This window comes from Phodopus roborovskii, unplaced genomic scaffold (genome assembly GCF_943737965.1).
Source record: "Phodopus roborovskii unplaced genomic scaffold, PHOROB, whole genome shotgun sequence".
In the NCBI taxonomy this organism is placed as follows: Eukaryota; Metazoa; Chordata; class Mammalia; order Rodentia; family Cricetidae; genus Phodopus; species Phodopus roborovskii.
The window spans coordinates 14,105,373-14,132,324 of record NW_026125052.1 but is presented as its reverse complement, the minus strand read 5'-3'; the positions used below and the strand labels follow the sequence as shown (position 1 = coordinate 14,132,324).

The window sequence follows — 26,952 nt, the reverse complement described above, 5'->3', positions numbered from 1 at the left end:
AAGAATCAGTTTGCTGGAGAATCAGAGGCTGGTGGGGGTGAGGAGATAATCTCATACTCCACAAAACTTTTTTAAGAACTTTATTACTCAGCTGGGTGGTGGTGGCACACGCCTTAATCCCAGCATTCAGGAGGCAGAGGCAGGTGTATCTCTGTGAGTTTGAGGCCAGCCTGGTCTACAGAGTGAGTTCCAGGACAACCAGGGCTGTTGTTACACAGAGAAACTCTTTCTTGAAAACAAAAACAAACAAAAAGCCCCTTCATTACTTCCTGGAAACCTCCTTCAATGGGGCAGATGTTCTTACATCACTCTCCTCTGTGTCACAAAGTACACAACCCTGCCCTGCCTCTCTGGTCTCCATCCCGCACCCTTTGCTTGCCTCCCTTCCCATCCACTTCACGCCTTTCTGGTATAGCGGTCAGCCACGAAGACAGCTCTAGCCATTGCTTGTTGTCAGGTGTCCATCTCCCTCAGGAGAGGCAGGGATGGGGGCTTGGGTGTGTGGAATGGCTGTTATTGGCTGTCTGGTTTCTGTCATGTGAGCACACATGTGTAAAAATGTGGTTATGTGTTACGCTAACCTGTCCTCCTAGGCCCCCCTCCCCCGCCCCCCAGATTTCTGCCTTTGCCTCTGGCTCTTTGAATCACTTCACTGGGAAGGAGTCTGGACTCTGTGGTTTCTAGTCCAGAGGCCATGTAGACTCCGGTTCCCCAATCAGCTTTGGGAAGGAGGCCCGACTTACTGTTACCTGGGCCAGACATTTTCGAGGTTCTTCCTAGAGTCTATCCACCTCCAGTGGCTGACGGCTAAGGTTCCGCGTCCCGATCATCTTTGAAAGGTCTACGAAGCAGCAGCTGAGCAAAGTCACACATGTGCCTGCTCTTCCTGGAGACGCCAGGCCCGCTGCAGTCCTGCCCTCTGCTCTCCTGTCTTGTGTCTTTCATTTCTCGGGCCGCCCTCCCTTCATGCAGGTCTCTCTTCAGCCTGCTGTCATCCGTCTTCTTCTGTCTCTGCCTCATTTCTATCTAGTTGCACCATTGCCCCAGACTGACTAATGGTATTTTAAGCACTGGGCTTAGAGGGCTCAAGGGAGGAAGAAGGAGGAAACAAAAATATGTTCAGGTGTGTCCTGTGTCCCAGGGCTGCCCTTCACATGCAGGATGCCCTGGCCTCTTCACACGCTTGATCTCCTCGTTGGAGATTGTGTATCTGTTATTAAAGATAGCAGGTGCTTTGTGTGTGTGTGTGTGTGTTGTGGATAATCACACATGCCATGATGTGAAGGGTCAGAGGACAGTGGAGCCGAGTATTTCCTTCTACCTTTAGGCAGGGTCCAGGAATTACACTCAGGTCATTCAGCTTGCTTAGCAAGTGCCCTTACCTTCAGAGCCATTCCTCCAGCCCCAAGAATACTAGAGTTAAGAATTTAAATTTCACTTAAATGAATTTGACTAGTCTGTCTGTCAGAATTCTCTCTCTCTTTGTGTGTGTGTTTAGAGTTTGTCTGTGTAGCCCAGGGTGGCCTTGAAAACACAATCTTTTTGTTTCAGCCTCTTGAGCATTGGAGTTACGCTTGAACTTGCTACACATTGTGACTCTAAGAACTTTTAAATTCGTATTTTATTTATTTTTATTTTATGTGTAAGAGTGTGTACCGGCACACATGTAAGTGTGGCCAGAAGACAGTGTCAGAGCCCCTGGATCTGCAGTTATAGCATGTGGGTGCTGGGAACTAAACCCAGTCCTCCCCAGGAGCAGCTAATGTTTTTAGAAGTGAACCATATATGTGTGTGTATGTGTGTGTGTGTTTGTCCACGAGTGCCTGAAGAGGCCAGAAGAGGGTGTTGGGTCCCCTATAACTGGAGTTGCCGATACTTTGTGAGAGACCGTGAGAATGCTAGTCTTCTGGAAGAGGAGTTGGTGCTCTTAATCACTGAGCCATCTCTCCAGCCCCTTTGTTTATTTTTAAATTTTGTGTGTGTGTGTGTGTGTGTGTGAATACTATGGAGGCAGGTGTTGTGGAATTCCTCTAGAGCTGGAGTTAACCATGGATAGTTAGCTGCTTAACATGAGTTCTGAGAATCAGTTCAGGCCCTCTGCAAAGAGCAGTACTCATTCCTAACGACTGAGCCATCTCTCCAGTTCAGGTAGTAATTCCTGAGGTCAGACCAGAGATCTGGGTGAGGGAGAAGGTGAGGGAGAATAAAACAAAAACAAACAAACAACCAAACAAACAAACCCAGAAAAAGTTACTTAACCCCAAAATGGAAAGAAACTGTTGTGTGCTTAGCAGGTACTGAAGTTGGTGGTAGGCTTTGATCTTTATCTCCCTCTGGTGGTCAGTACTTGTAAGTGCTAGCAGACGTTCATCCCTGATCCTGACTCCTACGTACATACATATGTACGTATGCATGTATGTATGTATGTACACATGCATGTATTTATGTGTTACTAGTAAATGAGAAAAGGAGAAAGTCCCCCAGCTGCATGCTCTTTGGGAGACTTGTCTTTCTGTCGCAGAGTTCTCTGTGGTCACACACTGACCAGTGTGGCGGCCCGTAAAGATGGCTGCACTCCATCTTGGCACAAGGACAGAGTTCAAAGCTGTCAGCAAGTCACAAGACCTAAAGGTCAAAGGTGTGGCTACAGAAGGATATTTCGGCTGTCTTAGTCTAAATAACAACAGACCTGAATCTGAGGTGTGGCTACTCCTGACTGTCAAGGCTAGGGGAGGAGAAGCTGAATCTGAGGTATGGCTACTCCTTATCTCAAGGCTAGGGCACAAGAAGTTTAGAGCTAAGGTGTGGTTACTGAACCCTTAGAATAAGGGAGGAAGAAAAGTCCATTTGTTCCACATACATGATACTGTGTTCCACTCTTTGGTTATGGTATATAAAAGTGTCAAAAAATAAACTAGTGGAATTTCAGTATTGACTGATCTGCCCTCCTGACCTTTATTCTGTCTCTCTTTATTATCTGTAGCTAGCCTTTCCCTCATCCACACTCCCCCACTCAGGTACGGACTTGGGGCCACTCGGCTGGCTCTGATTGCAGCCCTACAAAGACTGCTCCCGACAGACCAGGACAGGGCCTTATTTCCTTACTTGTTTTTTTTTTTTCAAGATTTATTTAATTATTATGTGTACAGTGTTCTGTCTGCATGTGTCCCTGCAGGCCAGAAGAGGGCACCAGATCTCATTACAGATGGTTATGAGTCACCATGCGGTTGCTGGGAATCGAACTCAGGACCACTGGAAGAGCAGTCAGTGCTTTTAACCTCTGAGCCACCTCATCAGCCCTCCTTACTTGTTTTTCTTTTCACTGCTGCCGACTTTTCCCTTTGACAGGGGCCAAAGGGTAAAGAAAGAGTCATCAGTCCTGGCAAGAATAGGGAAATTTGGTGTCTGGAAGTTAGGGGACAGAGGAGGTTCTGAAATGCATTTGCAAGGGATGGAGCATGCTGTGGGTACTGGGTGGCTGGAGCAGCTGAGGAGAGTGACTCCTTACACAGACCCATCCCCAGACTTTCTTAAGTAAAGAGAATGGAGATGAAGACATGATGGGAAGAGGGAAAATCTGGGGCAGGAGGAAGCTGCCCCGGGAGTGGTGTGTTTATACCTCACATTGGAGGCCAAGAGTTTTGGGGTGCAGATCCTCCTCTCTTCTTGATTCTGCCCCTGTGCTCCTCTTCCTTTTCTTGCCCCCCCTCCCCCGCCGGTCTCCTCTCCTCCCCTCCCCCCTCAATATAAAGTGCAGGCTGGCCTCGAACTCCCAGCTCCCCTGCCTCAGCCACCCCAGTGCTAGGATCATAGTTTTCAGTCACTGCGCTGACTTGCTGTTTTTCATCATTTGCTTTCCTCTCCTCGTTTTCTGCCTCCTCTCTCCTTCCCCTGTTCTTTCCCATCTGTCATGTTTGTATAAGCATAGAGCTGCTGCTAGCGTCAGCACCAACTCTGAGAAACTTCTTCCATCAGCCGGCCCCCTCAGGACCTCTACTCTTCCCAAGCCCCTAATGATTCAGCAGTGACAGGCATCAGGGCATATTGCCCACCATGTGGCTGGTGGGGATTGCTAGACCTGCCTGCTGGGACATAGCTTCTTCATTCTCGCTGAAGAGCTTGGGCCCCACGTAAGGAAAGCTTGGAACCAAGGTTCCTCTCCCCGGCTTATCCCAAGGCTCCAATTTGCTTTCTATAACCATAGTTACAGCAGGACAGAACATCTGGAGAGTGGATTTTGTTGGCTAGTGCCCAAAACATGGAAGGAATATTAGAGACTGTGACAAGGCTCTTGGCTTTGGACATAGAGAAGCTTGTCTGCTTGTGTGTTTTGTTTTGTTAGACAGTGTCTCATGTAGCCTAGTCTGACCTCAAACTGCCCATGTAGTTGAGGCTGGCCTTGAACTACTGATCCTCTTGCCTCAGCCTCATGAGGTCTGGGATTATGGACATTTGCCATCATGACCAGGGTTTAGTTACCAGTACCTCATCCAGATGCCATTGAGCATCTAGGCATGAAGCTGCAACAACCCTGCCTCTACTTGGAAGAAATTCTGGTCCAGGATGGCCTCCATCTGCACTGGAGAGAAAACAAAACAAATGACTAAAAACCCACACAAAATGCTTTGCACTTGGAGAGCCATCGATTTCAGAGGTGACCTGCAGCAAACAAAGTAAAACTCAGCTCCATCTTCATCCTGGAGGAGCCCTTGAGCCTATGGGTCTCAGGAGTTGAGCAGAAATGGACAAGGAGCCTTCGGGCTGGGCCTGAAGTCCCCCATGCTCTCTGAGTGTCAGAGGACTAAGCCATAATAGCTAGAAGAGCTCAAACTCAATTTTGTTCCCCTTGGAATTGTAGGCTTATCCTATAACCCAGGTGCCACACTAGTCTGTCTGTCCATCAGGTCTGTCTCCAGGGTTGTGGCCAGCAGCTACTACTGCTCTCAGTCCTGCAGAGGTAAAGGAAGGGGATGGGCGTGCTCTCCCTTCAGGAATGTGGTAGAGGAGAGGTAGATGGGTGTGTACATTTGTCTTTTTCTTGGAGGAGTGGACATCAAAGTCGTACTCTGCTCTGCCTTCCCTGGGGCTTGGTACCAGGGGTGGCTTCATAGGCATGCAACCACAGGCACTATACTTGGTCTAATGCTGGACTAAGCCATCTTTTTGTTTGTTTGTTTTTGAGACAGGGTTTTTCTGTATTGCTTTGGAGCCTGACCTCGAACTCACAGAGGTCCACCTGCCTTTGCCTCATGAGTACTGGGATTAAAGGTGTGCGCCACCAATGCTCAGCCTCCATACTTTCATCTTGCAGCAGCTAAACAAATGGTTAAACTACAGAGCCACCTCTCTAGCCATCCCCTTTAATATTTGTTTTTATTTCATGTGTATGCGTGTTTACCATGTGCATGCAGTGTCCATGGAGGCCAGTAGAGAGCGTCAGACCCGCCGGGACTGGAGTTACACACAGTCAGGAGCTGTCATGTGAGTGCTGAGACCATCTTGTGGGAGTCAAACCCACATCCTCTTCAAGAGCAGCAAGTGCTTTTAACCCCTGAGCTATCTCTCCAGTCCCACCCACAAGATTTTATTTTGGTAATAGAGTATTTTCCCCTAATTGTATGACAACCTGGTCCTTGTTAACAATGTATTTTGGCCACACACCTCCAACTCTCCCTTCCTAATTCCCCAGGCATCCCCCATCATGTCCCTTCTGACTGTCCCCACTTCATGTCCTCTCTCTCCCTCTCCCACGGAGCCCATTGGTGCTACCCATTGGGGTGTTGGCTGATGCTGTTGACTTAATCTTGTGCAGGTCACATGTTTCAGTAATCATGGCTGAGTAAGTTCATGGGTGCAATGACATAACCTGTCCAGAAGACATTTCTTAGCACTCTTCCCATCCTCTGGCCCTTCCATCATTTTTGCCCCTTCTCCCACGATGTTTCTGGAGCCTTGGGGTGGGGGTGATCCCATTTAGGGCTGAGCACTCAAAAGTCATTCAGTCTGAGCGTTTTTACCAACTATGAGTCTCCGCATTAATTGCCTTGAATTCCTCTGCCTTGGCCTCCCACGTGCTAGATTTGCAGTACACCAGCAAGACCAGCTTAATTCTTTTAAAAATACCTTTGTTTGTTTTAAGACAAGAGTATTGTTACATAACCCAGACTGGCTTCCAACTCTTGGCGGTTTCCTCACTTCAGATTTCTCTCCCAGTGCTGGGATTATAAACAGTATGTCACCATGCCTGGGTTTTGTCTTTTTTTATTTTTATATTTCGTTTATTTTTATTTCCTGTTTTCGATTGTGCACCATATGCATACGTTGCTCATGGAGGCCAGAAGGGGGCGTCAGAACCCTGGGGACTGGCGTTACAGTTGTGAGCTGCTACTGCTACGTAGTTGCTGGGAATTAAACCCTGGGTCCTCTGCCGAGCCATCTCTGCAAAACCTAATTTATACTTATTTATATATTGAACAAGTAATTCTGCATTTTCTTTTTTCACTAAGACCTACAAATTATACAGTAGGTTCTGTTTGGTGATATTGTGCCTATCCTGCTATTCCCAGCACATAGAGGATTACTCTTCTCTCCTTTCTGACCCAGCAAGTGAAGGATGTTCCTAGACAGCTGGGCTGTTTAAGGACTGTCTCCAAGCCTCCCTCCCAAGACTAATTGGGTCATTACAAGGTAGATGAGATACTTCAGCAGTTCGAGGAACAGGAATATTCCTGAGGGAGGCGAGGGGGCATTCCTTCTGGCAAAAGTTCCAGGTTCTCATGGAGGCTAAAGATAATCTCAGTTAGGGCCTCATTTAAGCCCTTCTTCCGCCCCAGCAGCCGGTAGCCCTAACTCCGCCCCTGTTTTAAGTATCCTCTTTGCTTCTACGCAGTCCTGGAGTCTCTGTCCAGCTCCGTGTCACCTCACCAGTGGCGACCCCTAATGCTGCTACGTCTCTGTTCTTGGTTGCCCCGGGTAATACAGCCTAGCCTCTAGCCTGCTACAGCACCACCTCTTACCTTCCTTCCGCCCCACCCGGCCCCACCCATCCCTTGGGCTCCGCCTCCTGCTTCCTTAAGTCCTGGCCTAGTCCCCTCTCCTACTAATTACCCTGCCCTGCACCACACAATCCCGCCCACTCCGCTCAAGCTCCGCCCACCCTGCCTACTGCCTCCCTCCGGCTGTCACGTTGCCCCTAGCCAGTGCCCCTAGCCAGTGCAGCTCCACGCTGGGGCCGGCTTAGTACATTTCCCTTAGTAAGAAATAATGCTAGCGGAATCAAACCCTTCAGCATCGCATTTCACCCTCCACCCCAGTTTCTAGCACCCGAAACTCTGTGTGTTCACGTCCAGATTGAGCTTTGGGTTCCGGCAGTAGCAACTGGCTTCTATAGGGCTCTCCACCTTTAGGTTCTGGGGCTTGCTGTCTCGCTTCATTCCTTATACATCCCTGGGAAGGGAACCATGGGCAGGGCAGGCGATGTGGAGTGTCCCTCCCTGCCACCTTTGTCTAATCTGAGCTGCAACTGCTCTGGCTTTTTTTTTTTTTTTTTGCTTCCTGTGGTTAGTGGGGTGAAGCTGGGACTCTCTTTTTCTCTTAGCTGCGTCCCTGCTACCCTCCTCTCTTCCATTTTCCATTGATTTATCCCATCTCTTGGACAGTAAGGGTGTATGTTCCACTAGAGCAGGAGACTGGGTTCCATTCCTGTTCTCACTTTGTGGACTTCCCTTCAGGCCTCGGCTTCAGCGTTCTGGGCTTGCTCTCTACCCAGCCCCTTTTATAGGTAATGAGGCTTTGGAGAACAGTCTTTAGTCTGGGGAATGGCTTAGCTTGGTCAGGTTCAGAATTCCCCAGACCAGAAGCGTTTCTTTCTTTGGTCTGAGTTTCCTGGGGCTCTTTGAGGAAGGAGCAGAGTGAAGCTGGTGGGGGAAGGCTCTGGGGTCTTTTCTCCCTTCCTACACTCCTCTCCGCTGACAGCCAGAACAGGAAGTTGCCTGCTCATGCTGGGTGGGGCCTGCCCCCAGGTATCTGGAATCTTGCCTTCGAACAAGACTGGGCAGCTGGGGACTGGTACACCCAAGGGGAAGAGGTCAGTTTTGACATACCATGTCCCTTGGAAAAGCTTAGCTTTCTCTTTTTTTGCTGAGACTTAAGTGTGTAACATGAATGAGGCTACCCACCAGCTTCACAGGCCTGCCTGTGGCATCTCAGGGCCTGCTCTATCCTCCCTGATTCCTGGCGGAGCTGAGGGTAGGGCTGAAGCCAGGTCACCTTCTCTCTTACCTTCCTCATGCTTCCAGTTCCATCCTTATTAGTTCATTGGCTCCTACTGCTGGACTCCATGCCAGGGGCCAAAGCAGGAAGAGAGATGGATGAGCACATAGCCCAGTGGGAGCACCCCACAGAAAGAACAGGGAGGTGGTGATCAGGGCTCCACATTCTGCTCCTCAATGCCAGACTGCACATCTTCAGAAAATGAACAATGAGAAAGTGATCAAGGGTTCTCATAAAAGTTGTTTTTTAATTGAGTTGCTCAATGATGTTCTGGGGTCTCTGCTCTGTCCCTAAGTTATCGTTATCCATCCTTAGTTCGGTCTTTAAAGGGGATCATCTTTCCTCCAAGGGAAACTGCTCAGGAAAACTGTCAGTGTATAAAGGAGAATGGAGAGGGGCAGGGAAATTCTGGAGAAGGGATTAGGGGACCATGATGCAGAGGTACTTGATAGAGGACTCAAGGAGAAGTGCCTGGGATTAAGAAAGATGTAAGAAGTGAGGTGGAGGAGAGGAGGCCGAGGGAGCCCAGAGGAAGAGCCCAGAGGTCCTTCTCAATATGGCTGTACCCTTGCTTTTTGTTCTTATCCCCGATTGCTTCCAGCATTCCCTCACCCTTCTGCAACCCTCTCCCACTCCCAGGGTGGCCACCCACATGCTCCAAGTCTTTTCATATCATCCTGTGTTTTGTACACCCCCTGTTTCCTTCCCAAAGCCCTCATTCTGAGTGTGTGTGTGTGTGTGTGTGTGTGTGTGTGTGTGTGTGTGTGTGTGGTTATAGACATGTTCACGTAGATGTGTATATGGGTGCAACTCACGGTTGACACCATTGCAAGCCTTCCTCAGTTGCTCTCCCCCTTATTTCAGGCCCTAATGAACTTGGAGCTTACTGATTGGCTGGGTTAGCCGGCCAATGAGCTCCAGGGATCTCTCCCACATCCCATCTCCCCCTCCCCCTCCCCCATCACTGGGGTTACAGGTACCCACACTGTGTCCAGCTTTTAAGTGGGTACTAGAGATCTGAGCTCAGGTCCTCCTGCAGGATAGACACTTCACTGACTGAACCATCTCCCTAGCCCTTCTTAAAGCTGTCACACTTGACCTCATTACCCGCATCTGTATGGTGAGGCCCAGGCCCAGGATCCTCCCCTATGCTCCTAAACTTCTGGCTTCTCCCTCTGAGTTGCTGCCCACTGAAATGGCTGTTTATTCTGACTCCCACGCCATCCCCACCGGGTGGATTCAGGAACTTCGGATTCTCTGAGTTTAGCACAGCCCAGGTGTGGAAGGAGGTACCCCCAAAATCCAGGCTCCAAAGATAATGTTCCGGAGAAGAAAGGGCGAGAAAGGAAGAGAATGAGAGAGCAAGAGCAAGAGAACAAGAATGCACCGGAGAAGGCATTGAGGGAGGCAGGAAGGGATAGAGGGCAGATGGGGCAGGAGGAGAGAAAGGCTAGTGCACAGGCCCAAGAGCACAGTGCTTCAGACCACTGTGCTGAGGGTGGAGGAGTCCTCTGACCGCATGCGCTGCACAGGAGCCCGCTTGAGCTTGAGAGGGCGCCTGGTCTCCTCCCGGTTCTGCCACACATAGTGGATCAGATAAGCCGCTACCAGCATCAGCCAGCCTCCCATGGTAACTAGCAGGGCCACATCAGTGCTCCTTCGGGTCCCACCTCGTCCTGTCCCACACAGCTCTTCCTCTCTAGTCAGCAGAAGGAACTCCTGTCCCACGAGATCTGGTCGGGCTCCTGGACCGCACACGATGCCAGTCGCGGAGCCTGGAGCTAACCTCACCTGTCTGAGCACTTCCTGTAGGGCGCAGTCGCAGCGCCACGGGTTGGCAGACAGGTTCACTTGGATCTGCAGCCCCATGAAGGCTGCCACAGGCACTGATGCTAGCTGGTTGGCAGAGAGGTCAAGGTGGCGCAGAGTGCCCTCCAGGCCGTGGAAAGCAGCCCCTGAGAGGTGGACAAGGACATTATGAGACAGGTCTAATTCTTCCAGGACAGGCAAGTGGTGGAAGGCACCAGCTGGCACTGACACCAGGTGGTTGGCATCCAGGTAAAGCTTTCGGGTGTTGTTGGGGATGCCGCTGGGCACAGCACTCAGGCCAGCCCTGCTGCAGCGGAATGTCTGTTCGCCAGCTTCTTCGGCTATGTAACAGCCCTGGGGCAGTGTCTGAGGGCTGGGCACGGAACCCCCGGTGCCTATCACCAGCAGGAGGGGCAGGAGGCGAGGAGCTAGTAGGAGCATGGTCACAGATAAACATAATCCTTGCGTGGAGGAGAATCTGGGCAATAGAAGATCCTACGAAGGAAGAGCAAAGTTAGAATACTATGTGTCACGGAAGTGCTCTTCTGATTGATGGTGTCTCTTTGGGCCAGAACCTCTCCTTTGGGGACTTTCTCAGCCCGAGGTCAGTTGGTCTGTCTGTCTGTCTGTCTGTCTGTCTGTCTGTCTGTCAGTCTTCAACAAGATTCTGAGGGCAAGAATCCCTTAGACTAGATACTTTTAGGTTCCATTGTTTCTAGAAGGTTACTCTATGAGGCCCCTTTGTCCCTTTACCCTGTTGAGATGGGCCTGGGAGGTGCCAGACTTCGTTTCTGCTTGTATAGTCATTTTACTTCTTGAAATAAATAGTTTTGTCCTCCATGTACCAGTGTGACTGCCGGGGAGGCCGGGTAAACACCAGGAGGTCTGGCTGGCACTAATGTAAAGACAAGAGTGACAGATTAGTGGCAGGACGCCAGGGTGTCCAGCTAGACTAAGTAGGGAACAGGTACTTCTCTGCTCATCAGTCCCTTTTCTGGAAGCATCTAGCCCTCTGCCTTCCCCAGCTCTGTGCTCATCTCCCCTGCTCCCCTTCTCCTTCCTGCCTCTCACCTGGTTGGTGGCAAGAATCCTCTCCTGTGCTGTTACCCTTTTCCCTGGAAGTAGTCCCCCTGCCAGTGGGTTCTGGAGACCCGCTTCCTCCTTCAGAAGTCCTGTTTGCTTGCAGCAGCTGGAAGCTGCGACCTGGGGCCCAAGTGTATAGAGTTTCCTGGCATGTGACTCTCTGCCCCAGGTGTCAGATACCTGAGCCACGGCCTGGCCAGGCAATGCCAAGAGAGCAGATCCCAGACCCTGATGAACTATGTGTGGGAGAGCAGGCCTGGATTCCATTCCTTGCCCCAGGCTTCCCTCCCACAACCCACTGGTTGCTATCTTCTATCTGCTGCTGACAACTGCCTTCCAGAACCTCCTTCGTTTGTCCAGAGCCTGGCTGGCCAAAAGGATGCCTGCTTGGTTGCCCTGGGGGCAGAACCCTGCAATTACACTTCAGCAACTTGCAACACAGCCTTCTCCCACTGTTTTGTGTTCTCTGCAGGCCGCATGGGGCCTTTTATTAGCAAACATCCCTCAGTCTTTTCCTTAGAAACATTTTTGAGGATGCACCTGGATCTTCACAGGGCCAACTCCATTGACCACCAGGGGGCGCTGTAGTTCAGTTTTGGTTTGCCGTTGTAAATGGTTACCACCAGGCTCTTGAAGGCTCCTGAAGCCTGATGCCGTTGCTTATGAAGTTATCCTGCCCACTTTTCTGTGTTGTGGTGTTCTTGGGCTCCAGGATGGCATTTTGAGTTCTTCTTCATGCCTATGACCCAAAGATGGCTAGGATAACTTATTTATTCTCCAAGTACTCTTCATCCTAGGCCTTTTGCACTCCACTCCATCACCTCTCCTGACATCCACTGGGTGTTGGGAAGGAAGGATGTGAGGCCACAGGGTTTTGTGTGTGCCTCTGAGCCCTTGTGTCCAAACAAAGCAGAACATGGAAAGGCCCCACGAGGCGGAGTGGACAGGAGGGAGCTTGCTGCTGTTTGCATTACTGTCTTTCAGAACAGTATGGCTTCATGATTGCAACACCAAGACAGGGTTTCCCGCCTCACCTTACCTCCCACGCTTTCCAGAGGCAGGGGTGACCCAAAGCTATGGGTATGGATGGCTATTTAGATGAGCAGTTCTCAACCTGTGGGTCATGACCCCTTTGGGGTTTCAAATGACCCTTTCGCAGGAGTCACCTTACACCATTGGAAAACACACATATTTACATCACAATTCATAACAGTGGCAAAACTACAGTTGTGAAGCAGCAACAAAAATAATTTTATGGTTGGGGGACATGAGGAACTGTATTAAACTGTTGCAGCACTAGGAAGCTTGAGGACCACTGATGTAGATGGACCACCCAATACCTTAGCTCACGAGCTTACAACTTTCTTGACTATCATGGCCAGCGGAACGCATTGCTGCCACCTCACAGCCTGGCCCCCTGTGGTAGCATCTTACCCACACCATCTCCAGTTTGGTGCAGGATTTAGTGCTTCAAGTGATGCTTGGGAGCTCAAAGGAAGTGACCATCCAGTGGGACCCTCCCAGATTGCAGGCAGGTCAACGGGGCCCAAAACATGACTGGACTTATCAGTGACCAAAGACCACCACCTTCTCCAGCTTCTCTAACCACTTCCTATTTCCACTGGCGTCTCTCTCACCTCCATACCACACTTAGGAACCTGGTGCTTCTTTGACACTCAGAGATCTTGTGTGGAACTCTCTGATTCACTCCCACTAGAGGTGGAAGAAAACAGGAATGTGGGGTGTCACAGAGTAGCGGGGGAAACTCGAGAAGTTCTTTAAGGAGGCTGAAGCCAGACTGCAGATCTTCCCGAAAAGGAAAACTTACTGGATTGTTATTATTATTTTGTGTGTTTTTTTCAAGACAGGGTTTCTCTATGTAGCCTTGGCTGTCCTGGGACTCAGTTTGTTGGCCAGGCTGGCCTTGAACTCACAGAGATTTTGCCTGCCTCTGCCTCCTGAGTGCTGGGATTAAAGGCGTGTGCCACCATGTCCAGCCAATTATTATTATTATTGAGACAGTGTCTCCTATGCAGCTCAGGCTGACCATAAGCTCACTATGTAGCCTAGGCAGGTCTTGAACTTACACTTCTCCTCCCTTAGTCTCCCAAGCCTTGATGGATTTTGTATGTGTTTGTTCAATCAGGACCAGACACACAGCTGCAGAGTCTGGTGCAAAATGAAACGTGAGACCTTTTGTTTAAAAACATAAGAAGTTCAAGGTAGTAATAGAGTTTAAAACACAGCCTGAGGTTTTTCCATGCATTTTTGATGTGGGCTTTCCTAGACATATGAACATTATATGTCATAAGGCTATCCCTGTGGCTTACCTTGAAACAAGCAGTTTTAGATGTTGTGGTGGAGTTAGGACCAGATAGTAGGATACCAGCTGTCATCACCTCTGGGGATGTATTCATTCACCTCTGACTCATTCTTGTGATGTCAGCAGGGGCACTTCTTAGGTTCACATCTGTCTGAAGAGTCATTGCAAACCTTCCCATCCTGCTGTTCTCTCACAGCCAAGGCCCAAGGGTTGAACCTGGCTGTTTCTGGAGAGTTATCTTCTTGGACTAGGTCATCTGCCACGCCAGAGTGAGACTGGGCTGTCCGACACAGCAGTTAGGAGAGCAGCTGGCAATCTGCCCATAGGAGAGGCCACCTGGAACTATGGTTGTGCTTATTAAAGGGAGGCTAAGTACAGGGCCCAGGAAATGAGAGATCTGAGGGAACAGTGTTCACTGCCGTGCGTAGACTACTAGAGATTAGAGGAGAAACTGTGCTCTGACATTTTAGAAGATTTACTTTTGTTATCTTTTAAGTGTGCGTGCGTGTATGTGTGTGTGTGTGTGTGTGCGTGCGTGCGTGTGTGTGTGTGTGTGTGTGTGTGTGTGTGTGTGTGTTGAGAAATATGTGCACATGAGTTAGGCGCTGCAGGAGGCCAGAAGAGTCCATCAGATCCCCTGGAGCTGGATTGCAAATGGTTGTGAGACACTCTACACGGGTGCTGGGATCTGAATTCAGGATCTCTGTAAAAGCAAAAGGTGCTCTTAACCACTGAGCCATCTCTGCAACCTCCCCCACTTTTGGTTTCCTAAAGCAGTAGAGGACTTCCTGATGCTCAAGTGCATGAGGTGAAGAGGGTAGAGGGCAGGCCCTGTTCTTAAGGCGCTGTGTCTATGGCAGTGGTTCTCAAAAACAGTCTACTTGTTGGTCTCTCAGCGGTGGTGCACACCTTTAATTCTAGCACTCAGGAGGCAGAAGCAGGCGAATCTCTGTGAGTTCAAGGCTACCCTGGTCTACAGAGCGAGTTCTAGGAGAGCCAGGCTGTTACACGGTGAAACCCTGTCTCAAAAACAAAACTTATTCCAGGGATTAATCTGGAGAAAGTACATTAAAATCTTCATGCATGGACTCTGGGCACTAGTATGTCTCCAGCTTTGCCCAGGAATTTCTAATGTGAGCCTGTGTTGAGACTATGAGACAGAGACATGTTGACACACATCTTCTCCATACATTAATCTAATGTCTGCCTTGACTGACGTGTATAAGGAGCTTGAAGCACAGATAGGATATGTAGTAGAACCTGGTGGCTTTCATCTAGCCCTCACCCCCTTCTGTGATAGCCACATGGATTTGGGAGAGTACCCAGATCCTCAGTCTCTGTTGATGGAGGCTGATTGGTCCTTCAGATACCCCAAATGGTGTGGCTCATTTTTCCCACCTCCTTGGCAGCTGGTCCATATTCCAGCCAGTGACTTCTCAGGGGTTGGCTAAAGTATTTTTTGGGACAGTCTTTGATTCGTTCATAAGAGAGAATGGGGCCAGGCCCTTCATGTCTGTGTGCTTTGAACAGGCAGGGGCAGTCTAGCCATCTTGTCACCATGGGACAATACAGCAGAGAGAAACAACTTCAAGTGAGGTGTTGGCCTGGACATCACGGAGTCACTCAGTCATCAGCAGCCTTGTAGGGGGTGCAGAGATCTTTGTGTTCACGGACAAACACTACAGAACCTGGGACGTTGATCCCTTCAAGGGAAGGGATGCAAAACCTGTTATTCATCCATGAGGCCATAGGGGACATGCTTTTTAGCCTGGTGACCTTTGCATTCTGTGTGGCTAGACACTTTTCCAGTACTGGACCCTCCCTTAGAGCCTTATCACAAATTTGTTCTTCTCAGTCAATTTGTAGAGCCCATCTTTTACAGACTTTATGAAGAGTTTCCATGTAGACAGGTCTGATCTGTAATTTAGCTTACTTTGTTTCTCAAGGAGATCATTTATGTGTGCTTTGTTGTGCATACAGCATCGAGTTAGTCATGACCAGAATAGTTTCCACCAAATTGTGCAGTGCTTGAAGATGCCTAAAGTAAACCATTTGGAGTCAGAAATCCAAAGTTTGAAACAGCACTGGCTACTGAGTTGTGTTAAGCCGAATTGCTTCCTTGCTTCCGATGGCTGTCTCTCTGCTGACTGTCAGAGACACCCCCCTCCCCTTTCACTATGTGTGAAGATAAGCCCCTCCTTTAATTTAGCTACACAATAGGATACTGGTAGCCCTGCAAACAACTGACGTGGATAAAGAGGATATATATATATATGCATAAAGAAGAGCAAAGTTATGCCATTTGCAGGAAAATAGTTGTAACTACAGATCATCATGTTGAGCATTATGAGTAATTATCAAATGTTTTCTCTCCTGCATAAACTCTGTATACACACACACACACACACACACACACAACCATTTGGTAGCTCTCAAGTTACATCTCAAAAGGTTGCTATAAACCCTCTCTCTCTCTCTCTCTCTCTCAATGAGTGCATGAGATAAATGAGGTGAGGTGACTCCAGAGAGACTTAGCGGAAATTATAATCTGATACGGTGGCAGCAGGAGCAATCAGGGCCGCACAGGATCTGGCACATGTCCTTGCCCTGTGAATGGGATTTCAGGTGAGATTCCTGGGAAATTGCAGGGTTTCAGCTGGGAAGTGAGGATGGTCTTCAGTGCTAATTACTTGTGCTGGGATTCGTGCTGAATTGTTGTGAGAAGTGTAGATACCTGGGTTGAGGGGGTCCTTTTCCTTTTTGTGTTCCTAAGATTTCTCTCTCTCTCTCTCTCTCTCTCTCTCTCTCTCTCTCTCTCTCTCTCTCTCTCTCTCCTTTTTTCCTTCAGGACAGGGTTTCACTGTGTTGTGTAGCCCCAGTTGTCCTGGATCTCCCTCTGTAGACTAGGCTGGCCTTGAACTCACAGAGCTCCACCTGCTTCTGCCTCCTAAGAGCTTGAATTAAAGGTGTGAACCACTATCCAGCAATTTCCCTGGTCTTTGTATCCTGTCTCAGTGTGGCTCTCCTAGGGGTAGGCACTCTCCTGTCCTGAAGTGTCTGAGGAACCAGGAGGATGGAGTGGCGGGCATCACCTGGGCACAGGGGAAGGCCCCACAGCAATGGTAACAGCTGAGTGAGGCTTTAAGGATGACTAGGGACCTGTGAGATGGAAAAGACAGTGGACAGGGATTAGAGACCGAGGTGAAATCAAGAGAGTTGCTAGTGTGTTCTGGAAATGACAGTCCTACCGGGCAACTGAGTTCTGGGATTCGTGTGTGTGCAGGAAATTTGTCAACTCTGTTCTGTGCAGGAAATGTAATTACACGAGTTAAAACTCAAAGCAAGCAGTCTAAGCCCGGAAACGGAGCTGCAAGTCTGCACACATAAAGCACTTTGCCCTGGAAATATAGTGAGCACCCAGCAACATTTGTTGAGATCTTTCCTACAAGAGGGGCTGGCTTCTGGCAGGGGGAGGAGTGGAGGCCACCCAGAATTTCTAGCTAGGTGAGGCCTCCTAGGAGCAGGAGTTCAGTTGGGAGGGCACCAGCGCAGGTCTAGTCGTGAAGCTACTGGATTTTATATCCCCTGTCCTCTGGTTCTGCAAGCTATCCATTGTTCTCAACTGTGTTCAATTCTGAGAAAGAATGTCTGTGGGTCACATCAAGGAATAGGCAGATTAAAGAGTTCCTGAAGGTGTCTTTCTGCCCTTGGTTCCCAGAGGGAGGGGTTCTGGTTCCCAGACAATGGCTGGGGGCCCAGAGGACTGGCCAGGTAGTCTTTGCCCTCTGCAGCCCATGATAGCCAACCTTCCAGGTCCATTCTCCCCAGTCCTAGGATGTCTACACCCAAACAAACGCACAAACAACTGCACATAGCTCTTTCCTTCCTTGCATTTTGAAGGAAGTAGGGGCTGAGGTGGGGAGCGGCAGAGGAAGGGGTGACATTTGTGGCCCAGTGCCCCAGTTGACAGGGCATAGGGGTCTCCACTTCCCAATGACCCTCTTCCCAGCCTCCGCTGTGGCTTTCTTTCAACCAACGTGCTCCCTGTCTGTGTGCAGGTGGCCAGCCTAGTCACCTATGTGTGTCTGTCACAAGCAGGGCCTCCCCAGCCCTAGATGGATTCACTCTTCAAGGCTGAGGAATGCGTATATCTCAGCTGACTGAACAGCCTGCACAGGGCAGGGAGCGCTTGTGATATTTAAAAACACACATTTCATAAAATATTTAAAAGTAAGATCATTACATAGAGGTTTAAAGTAGAGAATGAAAAGATGGCCCTGAGTCTGTCCATCCTAGTATAAGGTCTCTCTTCCCTTGTTGATGTTCCATAGTCTAGCAAAGGTCTCAACATCACTCCAACCTGGAAAAGACTAACAGCAGACCTGCACTGAGCACTTAGCTATGTGCCAGGGACGGTCCCAAGTTCTCTACATTTATCGACCCTATTGATCCTAAGATCAATGAATGAGGCTGCGTGAACATTACCTTCTCTGTTTAGAAGTGAGGTAACTGAGGCAGAGAGGTTCAGAGACTTGCTTAAGGTCACATAGCTGGTAGCCAAAGGAGCAGAGAACTGAGCCGGATGTTAGATCACTCTAGTTTTGCTTAGCATATTCATGAATTCATATTCAGATTTACAAAATCATTTTATTATGGACAATTTTAAACATTGAAATAGGGAAAATAATATGAGGAACCTCATGACCCTATCACCCAGTTTTAATAGTTACCACTGTGCTCAGTTTTAATAAGTACCAGCTTTTGGCTGATAATTATTTATTGTTTTTCAATGTCTCCAGTCCATATCATTTTGTAGTAAATCCAGGTATTATGTCATTCAATCCACAAATAGTTTAGAACATATCTATCTCATATTTTTTTGAGACAGGGTCTCTTTATCTCTTTAGACAGAGTCTCTCTACTTAGTCTTGGCTGTCCTTGAACTCACTATTTAGACCAGGCTGGCCTCAAACTCACAGAGATCTGCCTGCCTTTGCCTCCCAAGTGCTGGGATTAAAGGAATGTGCCACTACACCTGGCTTTCCCCTCTCATTTGTGTGTGTGATATACAACTATATAAATTACACATATATACATATGTATGTATTACATATCTCTGAATAATACAGTAGAGTCTTAATATGCATATTATTATTGTGTGTAGATGTGTTCGCATGTGTGAACACTCTCAGAGTCAGAGGACAACACTGGGGAGCGGGGTCTCCCCTTCTACCATGGGTTCCAGGGATTGAACTCAGGTGGCTAGGCTTGTGTGTCAAGGGCTTTTACCCACCGAACTGTCTTGATAGCCCTAGATTTTTTTTTTTTTTTTGACTAGCACTTTTGTTTCAAATAGAGCAAATTGTTATGTAGCCAAGGCTGTCCTAGAACTCACTGTGCTCCTCAGGCTGACTTCCAATCTGTGAGCTTCCTGTTCCTGCTTTCCAGACGCTGGGATGACAGGCACTCACTATCAGGTTCACATTTCCCTTGATCTAGATTTTGCTAATGCTATACTGAGAAATTCTTAGTCTCTATCTTTATCTCTTCATATAACCTGGCAAGTGTTTTCCCATGCTGACACGTAGTTTCTACAACCACAAATGGTTTCACATTTTTCTAACCAGTGTGGATAGAGTGTTCACTTTTTTCTTGGGCATTTAGGTTGCTCTCAGGATATTACTACTATGGACATTGCTGGACATTGTCATGTGCATGGGTTCACTTTCTTAGAATGTGATATGGGAAGTACAATCATGCCTTCGAGGCATGGACAGTTTCTTTCCTTGGCATACAGTGCCAATTCTTGTCCAAGGGATTGCATGTTCTCTGGTACCATATGAGAGTACTTCCACTCATCCTGAATAGTGCTCAGGCTATCACAGCTGCAGGATGTCTGCTGAAGACTTATGAGATCAGAGAACTCACGATGATGATGACAGGGACTCCAGCTAACTCAGGTGGAATGTGATCCACAACTTACTGCAAGGCAGACAGAGCTGGAACTTTGTCCATTCTCATTGTGAAAAACAACTTGATAACAGGAGTTATTAATAGGCCATGACATGTCCAGTGACCTTGCCAATAGACTACATAAGTCAGAGTGCCTTGTTGAGATGTAGACCCTGTCTGATCTTCACAGACATGTGAGAAAACTGGCAAAGATCCAGCCAACTGGCAAAGAGCTCAACCAACTTGATGGACAACGGGAGAATCCCAGAGGGGAATCAGGAAGGTTCAGCAGGTCTCTCTGAGGCTTTTTCAGCAACTAGGATCATTTTTTAGATACCAGGATCTAAATGACCTCTGGCTCTGGCAATATTTGAGAAGCTGCCTAATTCTGCTTTGCCTAGGTCAAATGTACACTCACTACTTGCTCCCAGGGCTTCCACTCCAGCCTTGAGACAACCATTTCCTGGCAGCTCCCTGAGGATGGGTGTCTAATGAAAAAAAAAAAAAAAAAAAAAAAAAAAAACGCTCCCAGGTTGTCTGGGCAGGCGTTCTCCTTCCTGTCCCTGCACATTCGGTTCATCGTGCATTTACAGCTGGCCGGTCGACATCTATTAACATCTGATCCTGTCATTCCAGCCGTGCCAGGACTTAAGGGCACAGGACTTAGAGAGATAGGCGGGGGAAGTGGAAACAACCGAAAGGAAGCCCTCTTATTGACGTGGACAGTGGGAGTGGCCCAGAAGAGCTTAAGACCTATTTAGTTCAGTTCCTACAGTGTAATAGGTGCTTTATATTACATTCTTTTGAAACATCAAACCACCCTTAGAGGTAGGTTTTCACAGCTGTGGAATTGAGATTAATACGAGTCATTTGCCCAGGATTACACTGTCAATAAAGGCATACCTGCATTGTAAGTACCTAGGAGTAAAGTCAGTGCTCTTCTCTTTAGCTTCAAGACATGAAAATTGTAGACCGGAGGCTCATATACCTAAAGCCACACACGCTAACCTGAGACAGAAACTCAAAGCTCCTTACACTCATCCTATGACACACATTCCATCTGAAATCTGATGCGGGGAGATCCAGGATGCGGCCAGACCCACGCCAGCAAGGATTAAGTGTAGCGACCAGGTGTACCAATGATGCCCGCAGTCTCTATCCTACAGACATGCACCCCAACCAAGGTTCTGAAAATGTGATCCCGAGTGGGGATGGGTGGGTGGGGCTCCTTCAGGACAAAAGGCTGTGCTTCTCGGCTTCTAGTGTCAGTCTGCGACGTTTAGTGGAGAAAACTGCACTTACGGTCAGACTATCTCAGCACTGTTTTATTGCAAGTTACTTAAAACTCTGAGTCTCTTCGTCTGTAAAATAAGAGCTTGGGCAAACCGTTTGTGCATCTCTAGAAGGGCGCAGATGCAAAAGCTGGGATTGTTACGCACCAAAGAGACTCCACCTGATCTCACTATTGCGTCAGGGTGAGACGTTCTGCCGCGCTTGCGGCAGCTCAGCAGCTCGCGGAGAGCTGGGAGATTCAGCACAGGGAAAAGCCTACAACTCCCAGGAGGCCTCGGGCGGGCGGGTGAAGAGGCAGCGTAGAAACTACACTTCCCAAGAGGCGCAATGTGTTTAGGCGCGTGGCAGTGACGTCACGGGGCCCGGCTCAGGGAGCTGATTCGGCCAGAGCTGCCAGCGGGGTGGCTACCGCCGCTGGTTTGTTACAGCTGCTGGAGCGGCCGCGGCCCGGGTTCTCGGGCTCCTCTCCCGGGCCCTCGACCTCCGGCCCCGCGCGGTGAGTTCTTATGGGCGGCCTCGGAGTGGTGAAGCCCGAAGGCTCCAGGGGTAGGAGAGACGAGAGAGAAGATTGCTGCTGAGGAGGCGTCCGCGCAGGAGGAGACCTGAGCAGGGTGGCTGGGGGTGGAGAGAGTGAGTGCATCAGGCGAAGGAGTGCCGAGGAAAGTGGGAGCAGGAGGCCGGGGGTGGGGTGTCCGGGAGGAGCACTTTAGCTGGAGGTGGGAGGCGGGGAACGGCTGGACTTGAGGGATAAAGGTTTGGCTGCCTCCCGGGCTGAGTGCTGAGTGAATGCTTGGAGATGGTGGTTGGGCCCCGAACCCGGCCAGGCTCCTAGTGCGAGGTGCCAACCAGGCTGCGGAGCAGAGCCAGAGACCCTGTGGAAGGAGTTTCCTCGCTCCTGATTAGTGGGGAGTCTGGACCAGCGAGCACAACCATGGTCCTGCAGTTGAGGGTGGGCCGAATGGAAGAGACGGTATTGTGTGCTGCATGAATTCCCTGTTGGGATCTCTTGGGACCAGGTTTGCTGTGTAAAGGGCCAGCCTTAAGCCGGGGAGGGAATGAAAAGTGCTTACCGGAGTGTCTAACAGATTGGCTGGGCCTGGACGGGGAAGGGAAAAGAGCTATAGCAAAAAAGTGGTTAACCGAACCGAGTTGCTTCGGGCTCTGATTTGAGGCAGGTTATGAAACTACAGGATCTGGTGCTGGCAGCCACCTGCCAGCTGTGGCAGCAGAAGTTTTCAGTCTGGCTGCTCCAGATCTTTCTGCCTCTGCCAGTCTCGTATTTCTTCACTTATGGGAGAAAGGTCAATTGTTTACCAATGGAAGTGACATGTACACATAGCCACAGGGAAGTCTCAGAAGCACTTTCTGGCTCCCAGTCTTTTTGGGAGTGCATGGTGGGAGAGGTTGCAAGGGGTCTCCTGGTTTCAAGGCATCTGGCACTCAGGCTTTAGAAAGACGATTCCCACGGGGTCAGCTAGGCTTTGTGAAATGCCCTGTTGAGCCGGAAAGGGGTGGAGGGTCTTGAAAAGTTGGGATTCAGACAGACCTTGGGCACTCCTGAACAAAGTGTGAGGCAGTCCTGTCTGTGGCTGTGCTGCTGGAAGGCTGGCTTCGGGGAAGGGGCAGCAGTTTCTGGTGAAACAGCTCTTTTTCTCCCTCGGTCTTCCAGAGATTTCACATCTCAGGCCCTGCCCCTCACGTGGACGCTGTTGCACAGTAGATGTCCCAGGGGCTGAGTTAGGGTAACTGGAGCCCTAAGGGCTGGGGGAAGGTAAACAACTGGTTTTCTAGTTCCTTGGGTTTCTGTTGGGACCAATTATCCATCTTAATGGGCCAGGGGTTTGGTCTCAGGATGCACATGGGTCTGTTTGTTGGGGAACTGCTGTGGGTTCTGTTTCCCGAAGTATCTGAGAAGAGGAAACTTGCTTCCATTATACTTAAGTAAGGAACTTATCTGAGAGAATTTCTGGCTCCTGTGGAGGAGGCTTGGCCGGAATCCTAGCTGGGTGAGATAGCGTCTGAGTCTGGGGGTGAGGTGGTTGTAGCGGGGTAAGGGAGCTGGTCTGGCTGCTATTCCTTTCTGTACATCTTGAAAAGGTGGCGTTGTTAAGCACAGTAATGCCCTGGGGGGGTCTTTATCAGGCAGGACCCTAAGCCACGTAGGTAAGCCCAGCACACCAATGCCTTCTGTATCCATCTTCTGCTGGTTAGTCAGTGGGTGCTCAGAAGTCTGGGGACAGCCAAGCTCCCAGGAAAAGGGACAGAGCATTCTTCTCCCCTCTGGCCACTGTGGGTTGCTGCTGGCATTATTTTCTGGGCATCACAGACTTTTTGTTTCCTTGTGCTGTAGAGCTTCTACCACTGGAGCTGGACAAGCGAAGGCTGTTGTTAACTCACACCCACAAACAGATGCTAGGAAGGGAGGTGAGGTCAGGTAGGGCCAAGAAGGGAGGAGGTAGGAGGTAGGCCGCAGGTAGTTTTGTATCCTTGGGAGGAGTTGGCTGATACGGGTACCTCATCCCACCTGTGGGAAATATAGATTTTGGCCGTGTGCTCTGTTCTCTCTCTCTGGTGGGGTAAAGGGCTTTGCTGGTTTGGCGGCCTAATGGTGACACCCCAAGAGATTTAGCTTGAGCAGATGCCAAATGGCTAAAATGCCCCAGTGGATGGGCCATCTTGTGTCGAAACGTTTGTAGGTCTGAGCAGAGGCTGTCCCTGGGCCTGCTGTTTTGTCTCCGCTCTTCTCCCTGCCCTGTCAGTCCTCCTGGGCCTGGGCTTGAGGAAATCTAGGGTTAGAGAAATAGGGGTGGTGGGAGCAGTAGCCCCAAAGTACTTCACCCACTGATGCCTGTGCCCACAGCCCCTCCCTGCTTTTACTCCTATGGGGAGGGGCTTAGAGTAGGGGATGTCTCCACTCAGCTCTCCAGGGAGAGCCAGCAGAGGTTATTCTGAGTGAGAGCTCTGAGAGAGCAGGCCTCTCTCCTCACCCCAGGAGGGAGAGGGCCTCAGGGTGCTATAGGGGGTGAGATTGGGGACTGGACATTGATTGCTATCGTCTGGGCTGGACACCTCTTGGTGACTTCTCCTAGACCTTGTCAGCATGTAGCCCCAGTGGGGGATACGTATGCCAGCCTGGTGTCAATCCCAGCCCAGCAACGGGAAACGACTAGCCTTACTTTTATGTGGACTTTCTGCGGCTTCTGGCCTTGAGAAGGAACCGGTGGACAGTGGCGTGGAGCTCTCAGGGACGCAGAGGCCTCCTCTGTGGGGCTCAGGGTGTGAGGGGGCAGGGAAAGTGGCGTGACCTGTCTCACCTGTGTTGCTTGTTTGCAGAGCAGCAGTCAAGAGGGGTGGCAGGATGAATGTGGGCACGGCACACAGCGAGGTGAACCCCAACACGCGGGTGATGAACAGCCGTGGCATCTGGCTCTCGTACGTGCTGGCCATCGGACTCCTGCATGTCGTGCTGCTCAGCATCCCCTTTGTGAGCGTCCCTGTCGTCTGGACCCTCACCAACCTTATCCACAACTTGGTGAGAGCCTGCTTACTGTCAGTCTCCGACCATATGGCCTGTTCTGTGCCAGAGCTGAGCGATAGGAGGAGCTTCTCATGGGACAGACAGCAAGCAGGTCCTGACAACATCTGTCACCTGAGCCCAGGCCCAGCTCTTATCTCGGCCTTGCTCCCCCTTGTGGGCTGTAGCATACCTACAAGAGTCAAATCTCCACGTAACCGGTGTCTCCGGGCTGGCTGCCGGGTCCGTTTGGAGGACACACCTGAGAGCTGAGTCCTTGTTGAGGCTGCCCCCAGGTCCCAGCAATCTAGTGCAGAAATGTTCCTTTCCCAGGTTAGGATCTCAAACCATGTTCTCCTGAGCCTCTGCTCCCTAAAACGTGCTTGCTTATACCCCTGCAGAGAGGGCAGTCCTCTTTCCTTGGCTTGCTCCTTTTAGCTGACATGTAGAGACCCCAGTTGGGCTGGAGGGCAGCCGAGTATGCCCATCCTGTAGCTAACTCCTCCCCATGCAGCCTCCATGTTCTCCCAGCACATGGGCTCCCGGGTGCTCTTGTATATTGAGACGGCCTGCCTGAGCCACTGCAGCAGAGGATGGTGGCAGGCCACCTGGAGCTGCTTCTGTGTGTGACGGGTGGGGAAGCCAGGCTGGGAGTCAACTTGCCTTTTGTGTTTTCTGACGAAGGTCCCTCCTTTCAGGGCATGTACATCTTCCTGCACACGGTGAAAGGGACACCCTTCGAGACTCCAGACCAGGGCAAAGCAAGGTTGCTGACCCACTGGGAGCAGATGGACTATGGAGTCCAGTTCACAGCCTCTAGGAAGTTCTTGACCATCACCCCTATTGTGCTGTGAGTGCTATTGTGCTTTGGCTGTGGGAGACACCAGCAGGCGTGGTCAAGTCGGTGGGCGCAGATGGGCTCGGACTCTCCCCAGCTCTGGCTCTTGGTGTAGAGATGAGCAGAGGGAAGGAAGGGACATATCGTGGGTCTCACCCCGGCCCCTGGGCCTCCCTTTCCCCCCTTTCCTCAACTCTGTGCCTGAGACAGACCCATAGGCCTGGGGTAAGCTGGGGGGGGGGTCAGGAGTGGGACTTGTCACTCCATTTCTTATCTGGGACCCTTATTTTCTATCTCCGTGCATCCCCCTCCCAGGTACTTCCTCACCAGCTTCTACACCAAGTATGACCAAGTCCATTTCATACTCAACACTGTGTCCTTGATGAGTGTGCTCATCCCCAAGCTGCCCCAGCTCCATGGAGTCCGGATTTTTGGAATCAATAAGTACTGAGGTGGTAGCCCCTTCCTCAGCCAGGTTGGCAGGGGAAGGGTAGAAGGCCTTTGCTGTGATGCTGAAGACAGGAGCCTCTGGACACTCACTGCCAGAGATGGGGGTGTGCCCTGGGCCTGGCTTCCCCCTCGCTTCCCCAGTAGCCGACTTGGAGTAGCTTGTAGTGGGGTTAGGGTGGGGCCCTTGGGCTCTAACCCATTCTGAAGTTTTTGATCTTTTCCTTTTGCCTTTTGAATAGAGATGCCTTGGGGGTGGTCATGAAAGGGGCTGGGCTTTCCGGCTGACCATGGACCTCAAAAGTTGGGACAGGAAGCCAGGAAAAACCCCTGTTGGCTTGTTTACCCTCAGGCAGCCATAGCACTTTAGCCCCTGAGATGGGGCAGAGGGACGGTACAGCTTCTGCTTTGTTTCCCCCTCAGTCTTGAGTGTGCGGGGTGAAACTCACTTTTGTATGTATTGGAAACACATGTGCTACAGTCTCCGCCCTCTAGGTAGAGCAGTCAGGCTTTGATGGTTTCCTTGCAACCCACCCTGGGTGAGCTATGGGGTAGGAGGAAGATTAGGGAAGGAAGATGGGGTTGGGGGGCACCTGTGTAGAGCTGGGGTCCAGACGCTATGCTCTGGTCCTGGGGAGAGGGTAGCTCTGATCAGGGGTAGGGTGGGGTCTTAGGATTGCCAAGATGGCAACAGCTGATGTGAATCAGTGTAAAAAAGAGGATCTGGCTAGGGGAAGCCAGACCCAGCCTCCTTTGGGATGTGGGCTGGAAGGAGAGCTGGCTTGGAGGATTAATTTACCCACAGACTGATGGTGATGGGGGAGAGCGGCCCCTGGGTTTGAAGCTCCTGGCTTGGTGTGAGGGCGTGCACAGGCTGGAACAGGCCTGTGAGTCCTCCGGAGGACTCACAGGCCCAGCTGGACACTTCCCTTAGCTGTATATGAGGAAGTTTCCATGGGTGGCTCATCCTCAGCCCTTCAACTCGTATTCTCATGTAGATTGTGCCAGGGCATGCATGTGAGGGGCCAAGAGGCCACCTCCACACGAGGTCAGCGGGCTCCACAGTGCTATAGGATCCCTGCCCAAACAGGGCACTAGTAGGGACAGCTGCAGGCACTGTCTTCTCAGCCCAAAAGAGAGGTGGGTCACAGAGCCTGAGGCTAAGCTGAAGAGGGGCTGTCTTCTCCCCTCGCTGGTTCGACTGGGGCATGTTCCTGTGAAAAGGTGTGGGTGTCTGAGCCCTCTCCTGGGGATGGAGGGAAATCACTCACCCTGTTTCCTTCCCCTGACCCTCATTCTCAACCCCATGTATCATAGGGAACTTTTACCTTCTGGTCTTTCTAAGCAAAGTGTGAATAGGATTTTTACTCCCTTTGTACAGTATTCTGAAAAAATGCAAATAAAGTGCAACATGTTCTGTTA

General features: G+C 50.2%; 2 protein-coding genes across 4 annotated transcripts in view; one reads left to right on the top strand and one right to left on the bottom strand.

Annotated features, from left to right (window-relative positions):
- Ormdl3 (ORMDL sphingolipid biosynthesis regulator 3) overlaps positions 1-26,952 on the top strand; it is a 152,961-nt gene extending 126,009 nt beyond the window's left edge. The window contains exons 1-4 of one of the 3 annotated variants that reach the window (XM_051175974.1): positions 21,006-21,227; positions 24,070-24,263; positions 24,944-25,095; positions 25,399-26,952. In XM_051175974.1, coding sequence (XP_051031931.1) covers positions 24,090-24,263; positions 24,944-25,095; positions 25,399-25,534 — 462 coding nt within the window. In that variant the 5' untranslated portion in view covers positions 21,006-21,227; positions 24,070-24,089 and the 3' untranslated portion in view covers positions 25,535-26,952. Of the gene's footprint in view, positions 1-21,005; positions 21,228-24,064; positions 24,264-24,943; positions 25,096-25,398 lie in introns of those variants that run through there. The other 2 variants (XM_051175969.1, XM_051175980.1) reach the window with 2 other exon arrangements.
- Lrrc3c (leucine rich repeat containing 3C) lies at positions 9,751-10,534 on the bottom strand. Its single transcript, XM_051175959.1, has one exon. It carries the CDS (start codon positions 10,519-10,521, stop codon positions 9,751-9,753), a length of 771 nt encoding a protein of 256 aa, XP_051031916.1. The 5' UTR covers positions 10,522-10,534.

Bases quoted from the DNA above. Each gene is read 5' to 3' on its own strand.
- Lrrc3c (XM_051175959.1), bottom strand. From the start codon at position 10,521: ATGCTCCTACTAGCTCCTCGCCTCCTGCCCCTCCTGCTGGTGATAGGC.